Below are 14,160 nucleotides of genomic sequence, written 5' to 3'. Positions count from 1 at the left end.
ATGCAACGCAACGCGTAAAAAGACAGTATAAGTCATTATAATCCGTAATAATGTCCCCACTGGATGAAACAAATGCCTCGTTTGTAATGGGTTTTAATGTTTTTGTCTCGTCGCTCCGGCCAGACAGGGCATCACAGTATGGTAAGGGGCATAACATTTCCGTCACACACTTGAGGTATTCAGCCAATCACAACGCACTGGATAGCTGGCCAATCAGAGCACACCTCACTTTTCAGACCGATGAGCTTTGTAAAAATCGACGCGTTTCAGAAAGGCGGGGCATAGAGGAGAAACAATAATGTACAGTATGTGGAAAATAATGTGTTTTTTGAACCTTAAACCGCATAATCACATTTCATTTCACCAAATACACAAAATAATGTTATTTTTAGCAGCATCATATGACCCCTTTAATAATTGTGCACCAATAATAATTTATAATAATTAACCACCAAATCAGCATTTTACAATATCTGAAGTATTATGTGAACATAAAGACTGGAGTAATAGCTACATTTTGTTATCATAGGAATAAATTACATTTTAAAATATATTAAACTTTAACCAGAGTGTTTGCACCCCAAATTTTTAAGGGCTAGATTTACACAAATGCCACATGACATTTGATAGAAGAGAGAATTATTATCAAAGCACACACACACACACACACTGCTTGATTTATCACAAGTTAATGTTTTTATCAATAGACCTTCATCAGGGCACACTTTGGTTTAATTAATGAAAATTTAATCTAATAAATTGGCTTTGATTGATTAAACTTCCAATAACATTTTGACATGCTTCACAGACAAAAAAGCAGAAGATTTGGAGAGGATAAGAGAGGGAGATCAAGAGAGAGTGAGTGAGAAATCAAGAAGCGAGCACGAAAACGAATAAAACGGCAATTATATGTATTAGCAATAATTGTAAATTAAGTTAATCTGTAGGAACTCATGATGTGCTCATCACAATATGCAAATTAAAGAATATATCATGGATAAATCCTGCAGCTCAACACTTTAAAAGGTCAAATAGCGTGAATCCGCTCCACCCGCCTCCCATCGTTGATAGTCGTGTCACACCCACGGGGATGCAAGACAAGGATGTTAAAATAAGACTGTCAAAAACAAGCTCTCTGTAATTAAATTTCTGACAGTTTATGACAAAGTGCGCACAAACTCAGCTTCACACCCTTACGAAAGTGCAAAAAGAACGAGACGAGATTCACAGCAAGTGTAAATTGCAGAGGTACAATCTCTGCCACAAAATAAGGAAAAGTCTCAGTAGTTTTCAAAAGTTTCATGAAAGTGAAACTGTCCAGATTTCTGTTAAATAAAGGAGAAAAATATTACGATAGAAAGAAGGGGAGAAGAAAGAACCGTTTGAGGTCTCTCTTTATGAATTTTCCTTGTTAGAAGTCATGAAAAGTTTAACTTTTAGACACTTGGCACTTTGTTGCTGAAATGTAGGTCAGATTTACGCAGCTTGTTAAAATGATTTTCTAGTTGGATTCTATTCCTCCGTTGCCCTATGAGCCAATGATATACCTAATGTCTTTTAACTAGATCCTAACGTAATAGGAAAACTGATGCCAATTAGCGGCTAATTCCATTAGCACCTCGCTCGCCTTTTCTAATGTACTTGACCGCTTATTCTAGATCACTCATTTAGTCGATTAAATAAAGATGAATTCAAATAAGGACACTTGGAGGAAATGAGCGGGGGTCGATGCGGCGCGCTTGGCAAAAAGGTCAAATTTGTGAGGCGACAAACGGCTACGATAAAAGTCTTCCGGTTGACTCAGCACATAAAATGAATGACGTTCTTATAGCAAATAGTCGTCTGAAAGCACACCGGCCACAGTAAAATGAACATGCTATAACACTGTGCAGAAATGGGAACATTATGCTTTTAAAAGATGCATTTAAAGGTATTGCACTGGAAGTTAAATGACTTTTTTGTGCAAGTGCTGGCAGTTTTTATACTCTTGACAATATAAAGATTATAGTTTCCTGCAGGGGAATGGTTATACAACAGCAGAAATTTGTAGGACATGTATTATATGACTCTAAAGTGGTCAAACTCAGAGGTGCTGCAGTAATTTGATAGGTGCAACAAAGCCGTTTGTCTCCAGGAGGGGCGGGGTTTACCTTTGGCCTGACAGTGAAGCTCCATGATTTTCTCAACTTCCGTTATCACCGACCTCTTTGGTTTTGACGTGAAGTACGGAGGCTCTGTGTTCGTACAGCACACACACACACACACACACACACACACACACAGTATACTTGTCAGTACACACAAGATTTCAACGTTTTCTGAAGAAAAGGTGTTCTGGGTGGTAATAGGGTGTTGTTAAGTGTTTTTATGTATTCTAGATGGTTGCTAGAGTGTAGTTAGGTGGTTGCTTAGATGTTTTGGGTGGTTGTTTACCTAATGAATGCCTAAACAACCACCCAAAACATCTAAGCAACCACCTAACTACACTCTAGCAACCATCTAGAATACAAAACACTGGTTTTTATGTTTTGGGTGGTTGTTTAGGTATTTGTGGAAGACATCATGTGTTGTGTCCCTCATTCCAGTGGGCCTGCATTTATATTTTCACCATTTAATACCAATTTGAGTGTATTCCAGAGTTTGCTGACATAGCAGGCAGATATTCAAGAAGTGTATTTTGAAGTCATGATGAAAGAGTAAAAGTATGGATGAGTACTTTCACTAAACTTCATGTAAAAAGCAAAAAGTGAGCCCATACTTTTCCAGGAGTCTTTGGTGCCGCACTTTGCTCATTATATTAGTAAAAAGGTTTTATATAAATGTATCCATAAAAGAAAAACCTTTCATCCACTACACTTTTATTTTCACCTTTATTTTCAGATTTCATGACAGGAAGAGCAAGACTCTTGTTACTTTTTCACACACCTGGCATTTGTTTTTTTTCTCGCTCTCGCCTTGTCTAACTCACTTCAAATGAAAAAAAGGCAAAGGACCTGTTCAGCGTGTTGCTGATAACAGCTTTTCACTTACTGAAGAATATCGAGAAAAAAGGAGGGGGTTAAACAAATAACAACAACAGCAACAAAAACGAACGCCATAACAATGCCACAGTTTTTCTAATTCGTCCTCATTCTTTCTTCTCTCTTTGCTCTCCACCTTTTGGCTCTTTCCTGACAAATCAGCACTTATTCAGTCTCATTTCCGTACCCACTGTATGCAGATCAGGATATACATATTCAGATTGGCGCCTGGATCGGATTCAACGGCAGAAACAATAAACACCTCCTCCATCTCAACCTCTTTTCCACTGCTGGCTGCTCTGACATGTTCACTTTATCTTTCTATAAAAGTCTCTCTGAGCCTCCAACAGCCCCAATTTATTCATCACTCCATTGGCTGCCTCATGCATATGCATGCCCCCTTTCGCCCAATCATGTAAGGCGCACACCTGTCAGATAAGCTCATTGAACGAATATTTGTAGCTGTTTCTAATAAGAGTGCGAGTTGAGGTATAAATATTCATAGCACATCTTTGGGTGAAAAAGATCTCAGGGCAGAGAATAATATTTGTGTTTTTGGATCAAAGAGTAGGGATGTTAAGGAGGCTGAGGATGTTTAAGCCCACTGACCTTCTGGAAACATTGGAAACTAAGAGTCGTGATGATCAGATAAAACTTTTGCCAAAAAAAAATGATCCGACCCCTTACTGAGAGATACAAAGAAAAAATGTAACGAAATAGGCAAAAAGACAACTTTAGAGTGTCTACAACAGGGCTGATGTGTCACTAAAGGCTGCATTTAAACTTCTTCTGCGACAAAGTCTTATGTAGGTGTCTGTTGATGAAAATGTCACAGAGGCAGTTCCAACTGTGATTTTTGGATTTTTAATGTATTTCTGATTTCATACTGACTCTTTTCAAATATTTCTTAATCACATGCTCCATCAGAGTTTTATCTATGATTTAGCCACTTAAAACCTTCAGTAAATCAGTTAGAACTATTGGGGAATGTCACTAAATCAGCAGCAGAGAGGTCATTTTGATGAAGATACTATAATATGGCCAGCAGCATACATATGTCTTTATTTGTAGCTTGACTAATATTTAAAAGTTAAGTTGTGTAGGTTGAGTGTGTGTATAGCTAACTAATTGAAAAATGAATAGAAAGAAATGCAATGTTAAATGATAAGAGACAATCAACTTATTGGTAAAGGTATCATCTGATCTTTACAACAGCCTTGAAAGCCTAACTTAAATATATAAATAATATAAAGTTAAAGTAAATAAAATTACTCTAACTCTAGATAATGGCAAAGTATAGCAATAATGATACAGAGGAACAATAGGCCTATGACTGGAACTTTCAGAGTGATTTTTTCCAGTTGATGAGTAATAAAAACATTGGGTCTCATTCACTAACCAGGCGTACATACAAGTTTGTGTGTGAAAGCTGCATGTGAACATTTTTACAAACAAATGATGATTCATTCAATAACTTTCATACTAAAATTTGTTCAAAATCTATGATTCATTTTCAGAATTATAACCAATGATAGCTATAACCATACAGTTTAAAAAAACTCTACGAGAATAACAAAGTTAATAAAAGAACTATAATGATAACAACACAGTACTGTGTATGAGCATTCTCACAAAACAAAAAAAAATCATGATTCTTACTACATGCACACTGTTTAAGGATATTGCTGTGCGTGCTTTCAGGCAAGTGTGTGTTTTTCGAGAGCATCGAAAGGCTGTAAAAATATAGGTTGTGCAAAAACTCCCTATATGGAGATAGTTTGGGCATTTTATGCAAAAAAAAAAAAAAAAAAAAACCTTGCACACACATACATAACTCATTTTAGATTACTCAAAATTAACTGACATTAGAACAAGGTTAAGAAAAATTATTGTGCACATACATGTGTTGTGAATTAGGCAGAAATTATTTGTGAGAATTTCTGTGTATAAATATATGAATAATCCACACAGTTGAGAAAAACGTGGATGAGACCCACTGACAGCCAATCAAAATCCATGGTACTTTAAAGCATGAGTTGTGAGAACATGACTGCAACAGTGAGTGGAATACAGTTATCATTGAACAATATAGTTTTCACTTTTGGGTTCTCAAATTTGATGATGTTTTTACATTTGATTGCTGAACTGGCATATGTACAGTAATTCATACATAAGCTTGTAGCTGTACTTGACTAGACATAACTGCCCAGAGGCATTGAAAAAAATGGCCATGGAAGTGGACTGACTTGCTTTAAAAGAGATCTGGTATTATACAAGACAAAAACGAGCTGACTGCAGTATGTAATTCAACGATATGCCTGAATTCAGATCTGTCAAGTTCTTTCTCTTCAGGGCATTTCAGTAAAATAATACTTAAAAATCTGTCTGAACCTGCATGTATAGTAACACCAATCATCTTACCCAGCACGGAGAGGTACGCTTTGGCCTCAGTGCTCTTTTGACTGCTGTTTCTGAGCGCAGCCTCACACACGTACAGACCCACGTCCGCTGAGGTGGGGTTACTGATGACCAGCCTGCGACCGAACGAGTCCACTCCTGCTGTTAGTCTCACCCCATTACGCTTCCAGAACACCTGCAGCCTGTCAAGAGATCTGCTCCGCGGACACACACAAAACACAGCACATTAACTGCCATACTGAAATTAATACTCAAGCCAAGAATTATGAAGAGCACAGCAACTGTGTTATGTGTTAAATATGCAAGAAAAATACATACACTACATGGTCAAAAGTATGTGGGCACCCTGAATTAACAGGTTGGCTAGGCCCCAAATTCAAGCCGAGACAAATTGTAATGTTTAAAGCCAACTTTTGTGGGTTTTAGCCAATGTTTGTTAGCTTTGATGTCATATACACTACCAAAAAGATTTGGGGTCTGTAAGATTGATTGATTGATTGATTGATTGATTGATTGATCTATTGTTTATTTATTGTGTCTTTTATTTGAATAAAAAAAAACAGCAATATTTTGAAATATAAAAACAACTGAAATTAACTGCTTTCTGATCTAATAAATTATAAAATGTACTTTATTCCTGTGATGGCAAGGCTGCAATAAAATGCCAAAAAATGGCAGTAAAAACATTATTTTTTTTTTTATTTTATTAAGATTTTTTTTTTAATTTCAAATAAATTCTGTTATTTTTTATTCACCAAATAATCCAGGAAAAAATATATGTATCACAGTTTCTACAGAAATATTAAGCAGCACAACTGTTTTTAACATTGATCAGAAATGTTTCATGAGCGATATTTTTTAAGATTCATGTGACACTGGAGACTGGAATAATGGAAGATTTTGCTTTGAAATAAATGACATTAAATATATTAAAACAAATTATTTTTAGTTTTTTTTTTATATTTTACACTGTAATAATATTTCACAATGCTCCTGGTTTTTTTGTATCAAATAAATAAAAAATCTTATCAACCCTTCTGCTTTTAAATGTTAGTTTATATGCAGTACTGTATAAATGTTAACAAAATTCACTATTATCAGATATACATATTTAAAATTGACAGTCCCTTGCAGGAAAACAAATAAAAAAAAATATTGATGACTCATCCAGCACTACACAATTTTTGTCCAATCAAATGCTCTTTATACTATATAAGAATAAGAACCATCTAGTAAGTGGCAAACCAAGATCATGGCTGTGATATAGGCTAAAGTACATAGGCTAATTTAAAAAAGAAGAGTCCTTTAATATTAAAATGAAGTCTACACCTAAATTTCAACAGGAAATATGTCAACTCATGAAAGAAAACTGCAGTTTTATGGGGTCAATGGTTTTGAAATGAAATTCTCAGCCAGCTTTACTGTATCTACAACTACATACTTTTGTCCACATAGCGTATTTGACAAAATTGAAAAGAAGAATCTGGTTGAATTAAGTTGAAACAAGTCCATAAGTGAATTTTACAGCAAGAAAATGTGAAATGACAGATATAATCACAATTCAAAATGACTGACACTAAATTACATCCCTAATGTGATGGATAATAAAAACAATGTAACGATGACAAACATCTGTGAAATTATACAGGAAGCCTGTTATTAACGGAACCCTGGCAGTGAGTCACTGCCGTCGAGGGCAACCCACCTCGCATTAGCAACGCACTCAAGAGTAGCCTCACTCGCCCCGGCAACCACTGATGTGTTCTTAGGTGCCATCACTATCACCGGGGCAACCAATTCAGCCGGGGCAATAACGTCTGAGATGGAGAAAGGGAAAAGAATGGTGAAAAAGAGAGAGACGGCTGATTATTGGCACAATCAATCAGGTTAATAGACTGAGCATCATGGGGGAGATAAGGTTTTGTGATGAGGTGCTAAGTTTTTTTTCTTTCTTCTTTTTATCCTCTCTCTGAATCATTTCGTTCTCTGAAAAATAATACATGCAGAAGAAAGTCAAATGACTATCCATGGTTGACAGATGATAGAGGAGGGGAAGAAAGAGCGGGAGATGGGGAAAGATAGGTGAGTGGCGAAAATGACATGTGATTGCATCTTTAAAGGAATAGTTCACCTCAAAATGAAAATTATGTCATTTACTCATCCTCGTGTCATTCCGTGCAATTACAATAAATGGGAACTGGAGCTTTCAATCGCAAAAAGGATGCAAAAGCAACAAGAAATATAACAAGAGTTGCACATATGACTTCTACGATGTATAAAATCTACAGTATATGACTCATGCGTTATATTTCTTGGCATATTCATTAGAGAGCTAGTGATGTCTGATTCATAAACGAATCGTTCTTTTGAGTCAGATCTTTTCAATGAATCAGTTCTTGATTTAAACTCTTTGACATTCAGTAACATTGATTCTTGCATTAACTAAATGAAGGAAAAATGATCTATGAACAACAACATGCAAATATTTTATCAAATTTAATTTATTCCTATGATGGCAAGGCTGCATTCATTTGATAAAAAGAAAAAAAAATGCCATTCAAACTAAGAAAAAAAATGGCGTAGAAAACATTTTCACTCAGAAATGGCTAGTATATTTCACAAACAGTAACAAAGAAATGCCAAGTAACACATTAAAAGTGAAATTTAGAAGCAGAACAAAAACTGAAATAGTATTTTCTTGTAAAACGTACTCCAATAATTTTTGTTTTATTTACATCTTATAAATATCATTTTTTATACTTTTGCATCCTCTTATTATTTAAAACTCCACTCGTTATATTATGCATTATCTTTAAATGGCATGAAATAAAAGACGGAAAAAGCAAATAATGATAGAATTTTCCTTTTATGAGAATGATTCCTTTAAGAATCAGGGAGAATGGCGAGAACATACACCTCAGACGAAAACCAGCCTACCATGATAGATAAACTGGCACACATATGCAAACACACACACACACACACACACACACACACACACACACACACCCACACACACACACACACAACACACACACACAAGCTTTGATCTGATCTTTGATCAGTGACTGGAAAGGTGTAATGCATTCTCACTTTCTCCGAACACAGAAGTGATAGATGCTCTAACTTTTGTAATCTCAGTAGGAATGTATGTAATTTATGCATTCATCTGGCTGTATCTCATCATTCAAAAAGATGACAAACAAAGCACAAAAAACCTAGCATAAAACTGCGAGTGAAAATGAAATACAGAAGAATGGAGCGAGCGAATGGAATTGGACAGGAAAAGTTAATAAGAAGAGGAACAAGATATATAGAATTGCTATTTCTGAAAGTCTAAAAACGAAGTGCTATTTCAAAAGTAGTTGTGTATGTGCACTCTAAATGTAGCCAGTATGTGTTAAAACAGTGGCACCTTAGATTTGGATCTTATTACCCGGCATGACACCTGATTTGCATAGACTGGCACATTTTAAATTTATGTTTAGTACCAATTACACTAAGCAAACCTTGGATACATCTGGTGTTAAATAGCTTCCAGATTTCAACTACTGATGTACACAGAATATAAGAGCTTAGCATGATTTACACATCTTGTTCTTGGAACAACAATTCTTTCAACCAGTTTTTTCATGTTATGGTTAATATTTGATAAACGGGTAGCATTAAAATTGTTCTTTTGTCTAAATAAATAAAAAATTAAATACTTAAATCTGCTTTAAAATGGCACAAAATTAACTTAGGCATCACAACATTATAATGTACAGTATGGAAAATGGATATTAATTTTGAGGTTTGAAAAAGATTACATTTATTTTTTTATTTTTTTAATTTCACTGACCACGTGGTTTTTGGTTACATTTATTTTAATACATAACAATTTAAATAAATGAATCAATAACAAATTAGCACGTTAGCTAAAAATTGTTAAACCGTGCAACATGTTAAATCATGCTAGCAACTTACTAACCCTTACGAAAATGAACCGTGGTTTTAAAACAAATAAAACATGGTAATAAATAAAACAAACAAACAAACAAACATGGTTACTATAGGCCTAGTTAAACCACAGTAATCACAAATGAACCATGGTTTTGCTACACTAACCATAGTTTAATCATGTCTGGTATTTGTAGAACTGTGTGGTTATACAAATGGTAATCACACACCAAAAAGAAAAAAAAAACATGGTTACTACACTTAATTTACGTAAGGGAAAAAATGCAAGCAATGTGAAAAAAAAAAACGTTAAAATGTTTGCTAAAACATACTGGCAATATGCTAATTATGTTTGCAACAACTTAAAACATGGTAGCAACTTACTAAAACAACGCAACGTGCTACAACATGTTAGCAATGTGTTAAATTATGCTAGAAACATACTAGCAATGTGCTAAAATGCTTTGTTAAAACATGCTAGCAACCTGCTGAAACATGCTAGCAACATGCTAAATCAGGCTACCAACATGTAAAAACATGGTAGAAAAATGCTAAATCATGCTAGAAATGCTCTAATACATGTTAGCAACATGCTAAATCATGCTAGCATGTGTTAAATCGCTTGCTAAAACATACCTGCAACTTGTTAAAGGGGTCCTATTATGCTTTTTCACTTTTTTTATTTTAGTCAGTGTGTAGTGTGTATGTTTGGGCATAAAAAAGATCTAGAAAGTTACAAATCTCAAAGTCCACTCCAAAGGGAGATATTTAGTTTTTTAAAAATCCCTTTTCAAGAACTACAACGAACGGCTCTTTGGACTACAGCGTTTCTTTTCCGGGCTTTGTGATATCACAAAGCGGCTCATTGGAATATCATTACAAATAATTCCCGCCTACAGAAATTCGAATGGTTGGGGGGTGGGGAGGGGCGAGGTTGTGGTTAGAACGCTTGGTTGAGTGAGTGCATCAGACGAGACGACGAAGAAGAAGTGCTGCTGCAGAGTTAGTGCATCAGAGAAAACGAAGAAGAAGAGCTGCTGTGCTGTAGCATCAAATTTTCGGCATGTCTAGAACAATTCTTACAAGTATAACACGACGTAGCTGGACACCGCGGACAGACGCCGAAGCGCCGCTGGTGTGCCTACACATAGCATAGAAAATAAAGTATTTTAATTTTAAAGACGTGGCGCGATGCGACGCTGCGCTTCTTGTCCGGTGCGCGACCGCCTGAAATGCTGTTTTTTTTCACCTCCGGCCCAAACATCTTTGTTTGGGCTTCAGAAAGCGGATGATGTCAGGAAACTGTGGTTGCAATTTATTTTTTAACTCTGTCCCTGAGCATTATAACCCCAATTTGCTATTATGTGCTGCGCATTTTACTGAAGACAGCTACCACAACATGTAAACAAAATACATGTGTGTAAATACATCTAAATGCCACTTCAGATGCAGCTTCTGTGTTGATTTCATTTGCTTGGTAACAGCCCAAATGTCTTATTATTCTAATTCCCTGATTAAATGTAAGAATTTGACTCAAAAGATAATGGACACTTCTAGAAAAAATGGCTTTATAAAGGTAAAAATGCCCATAAAATGTAAAAATCTGTTTAAACTTATTGGAAAAGATTAATTTCTATCAGTATGAACTGACCACCACACAGAATATGAAGAATATTCAAAACATTATGAGTCAGCTGTCTTCGGCAGTCCTTAAGGTACCAGCACAATAACACACTCAGCAAAATATCGTCTAATTATCGTCATCGATAAAATCCCAGAAAATATCGAGATATTATTTTTTGTCAATATCGCACACCCCTAATTATAACCCCAATTTGCTATTGTGTGCTGCGCATTTTACTGAGGACAGCTTCCACAACATGAGGGAGTAAAGTGCCTGCCGGATTCGCCCAAAAGTTTTTGTTGAAAGACGGAGCAAGGGGCGTGGCAGTAATGAAACACAGTCTAAGCTGTTCGCCAATCACAACGCACTGGGATAGCTAACCAATCACAACACATTTTGTTTTTCGGAAGGCGGACCTTCATCAAAGCCGGAACTAATCGAGCTGTTTGTGCCAGGATGGGGAGAAAGGTATTTTAATAATGTAAATGATGTGAAAAATAATGCGTTTTTCGAACCACCAAGCATGAGAGCATGTTCTATCTAGTACACCCCCAAAACAAAATCAAGACGTTGTAAAAGAGCATAATAGGACCCCTTTAAAACATGCTAGCAACATGCTAAATCAGTTAAATCATGTTAACAACTTACTAAAACATGGCAAAAAAGTGTTAAATCATGTTAGAAACATGATAGCAATGTTCTAATATGTTAAAATGTTTTGTTAAAACATGTTAAAAACATGCTAAATCATGCTAGAACCACAACTGTATACAGTAGAGCCAGTGAAGTCTGATTCATGGACAAATCATTCTTTTGAGTCAGAACTTTTCAATGATCTGATCTTTGTTCAGTTCACAAAACCAGGCTGAATTCATGCATGAATCAGTTCTTGAGTTCAAATCACTGATTCAGTCACATTGATTCTTGCATTAATAACTAAATGGAGGATAAAATTATCTATGAAGTATGAACAACAACATTTGGATCTTTTGGGTGTTAAATCATGCTAGAAATATGCTAACAATGTGCTAAAATGTTAAAATGTTTTGTTAAAACATGCCAACAACATGCTAGACTAAATCATGCTAGAAATGTGCTAAACATGTTAGCAACATGTTAAAACACGCTATAAACGTACTTGCAAGATGTTAAATCATACAATATGCTAAAACATGATAACATCAAGTTTAATTATGTTAGCAACCTTTAATTCTCTGACTTGAGTAGCTATACTTTCAAACTTCAAGATTGTCAAGGTTATTTTGAACTAAGGCAACGCTTTGTCAAACCATCATCAATGTCATCAAACATTATCTGCCTAGTTATTAATATAAGCTAATATGCATATATATGAAAAAAAATTCAACCAGTCAGTGCTCTCTGGTTTCAGGGGTTGAAATGGCTGTGACTGATCGATAAGAACATTGTTCCAGAACCAACAAACAACTGTACACGTCTAAATCAAACTGTGTGAAATGCAATGTCATGCTGAACGGCAAACAATTAACATAAATACATTAAATATGATCCAACAGAAATAAAGAATCCCACTCTAGTTCACATCCCTCACCTCTGCTGACAGAATAATTGTGCGAGTCTATCTATTCTCATATTGTGCTTTGGGAAATGCTGATTATAGCTGTGTGTTATTTTTCAGAGTGAGCTCAGAAGTACAGTAGCCTGAAGAACGCCGCAAATGAAAAGGAGGATTGTACTAAGGGGAAAAGACAGTGTGTCGTGCATCTGAGGTAATGTTGCTGTCAGCCGCTTATACAGCCTCATGCACTCAAGTCAGAATGGTGTTTGACATGGTGTTGACACGGTGTTGTCTTCCACGGGTTGGTTTTCATCAGGCGCAGAGATTAGCTGCCTTGAGCATATCGAGATGGCCGTAAAACGATGTAGAACACAGCTATACAGGGACACACGAAGTCCACACACAAGGATAGGGGTCATTCGGTGAGATCGGATGTAATAATCTTAATCCAGTGTCTGTCTACATGAGTAGTGAGTGAGATTACGACATGTGGAGATATTAAATTTGTCTCTGAGGAGAATCCATTATCTTAAACCTCTAACAAATCCATCTAAACACACAGTACAAGAGAGATTACACACACACACACAGAGGAAGACAGCATGGGTGAGAGCAGACAAGAAAGAGAGAGCACGGAAATTATTTTTTCTCAGGACTCTCAGCTGTGATTGGTCAATGTGTGCACATATTAATCAGTGTGAAACTACATATCATGCAGTGTGTGTGGGTTTAGCTTTAGGATTTCCCATTTTAAGGCCTGTAGAATAATTCCAAATGATCAGACAAAAACTTGGGTATGCATGCATATGTCATGTACAAAACGCAAAATAATTGGAGAAAAATAAGGAGATCCAATAAAGATAAACAAGAGTAGTTGCTCTTTTTGGAATGAAATGCATGCATACTGCAAACTGGGTATACACTGAATACTACACATTACCAACAAAAAAAAAATCATGTGAAAAACCACATTATGAAATCATAAACATTTCTTATGATGTATGCTTCACTGCACTCATAATATTAGTACATTCATTTCATAAAAAAAATTAAATTCTCTTAACTCTCGTTTGTCATTAAAATAAAATAAAATAACTTCTGAATAACTGAAACAAAATCGTCATTAAGGAAATGAAAGTACTGTAAATATATAGTACATGGATTTTGTGACAATTACTTGGCTTATATTAATTAAAGGGGTCATATGATGTGATTTCAAGTTTTCCTTTCTCTTTGGAGTGTTACAAACTGTTCGTGAATAGATAAGATCCCTAAAGTTGCAAAGACTAAAGTCTCAAAACCAAAGAGATGTTCTTTTTAAAAGTTAAGACTCGTCCACACCCTCCTAAAACACCTCGTTTAAACACGCCTCCACATGTCTATGTCACGATGTGGGAAGATTTGCACAATGCTGCCCAAATGTTCACGCAAAGAAAGAAGGCGTAACTTTATTGTTGCTGCCACTGCCGCCGCCCTGTTGTGAAGACGCTGTGTGTTTCGTTGCGAAAGCGAAACTACTTTGTTTGGCCTTCCAAAAGAGGACACGACTAGAAATCAGTGGTTAAGTTGTATTTACAACACTGTTCCAGAACAGTTCAAACCAAATATTCAGATGTGTGCAA

At 35.8% G+C, this 14,160-nt stretch overlaps 1 protein-coding gene across 1 annotated transcript in view; it reads right to left on the bottom strand.

Annotated features, from left to right (window-relative positions):
- The window catches only part of LOC107692681 (protein sidekick-1-like), a 231,304-nt gene that overhangs the window by 83,124 nt on the left and 134,020 nt on the right, over positions 1 to 14,160 (bottom strand). Inside the window, exons 7-9 of the mRNA XM_016491846.1 lie at positions 7,144 to 7,255; positions 5,442 to 5,632; positions 2,151 to 2,234 (exon numbers count right to left, since the gene is read on the bottom strand). Of these exons, the coding sequence (XP_016347332.1) occupies positions 2,151 to 2,234; positions 5,442 to 5,632; positions 7,144 to 7,255 (387 nt within the window). The remainder of the gene's footprint in view (positions 1 to 2,150; positions 2,235 to 5,441; positions 5,633 to 7,143; positions 7,256 to 14,160) is intronic.

This window comes from Sinocyclocheilus anshuiensis, unplaced genomic scaffold (assembly GCF_001515605.1).
Source record: "Sinocyclocheilus anshuiensis isolate Anshui unplaced genomic scaffold, SAMN03320099.WGS_v1.1 scaffold50, whole genome shotgun sequence".
Taxonomy (NCBI): domain Eukaryota; kingdom Metazoa; phylum Chordata; class Actinopteri; order Cypriniformes; family Cyprinidae; genus Sinocyclocheilus; species Sinocyclocheilus anshuiensis.
Note: the sequence above shows the minus strand (reverse complement) of the source record. Positions and strands in the feature narration are given on the sequence as shown.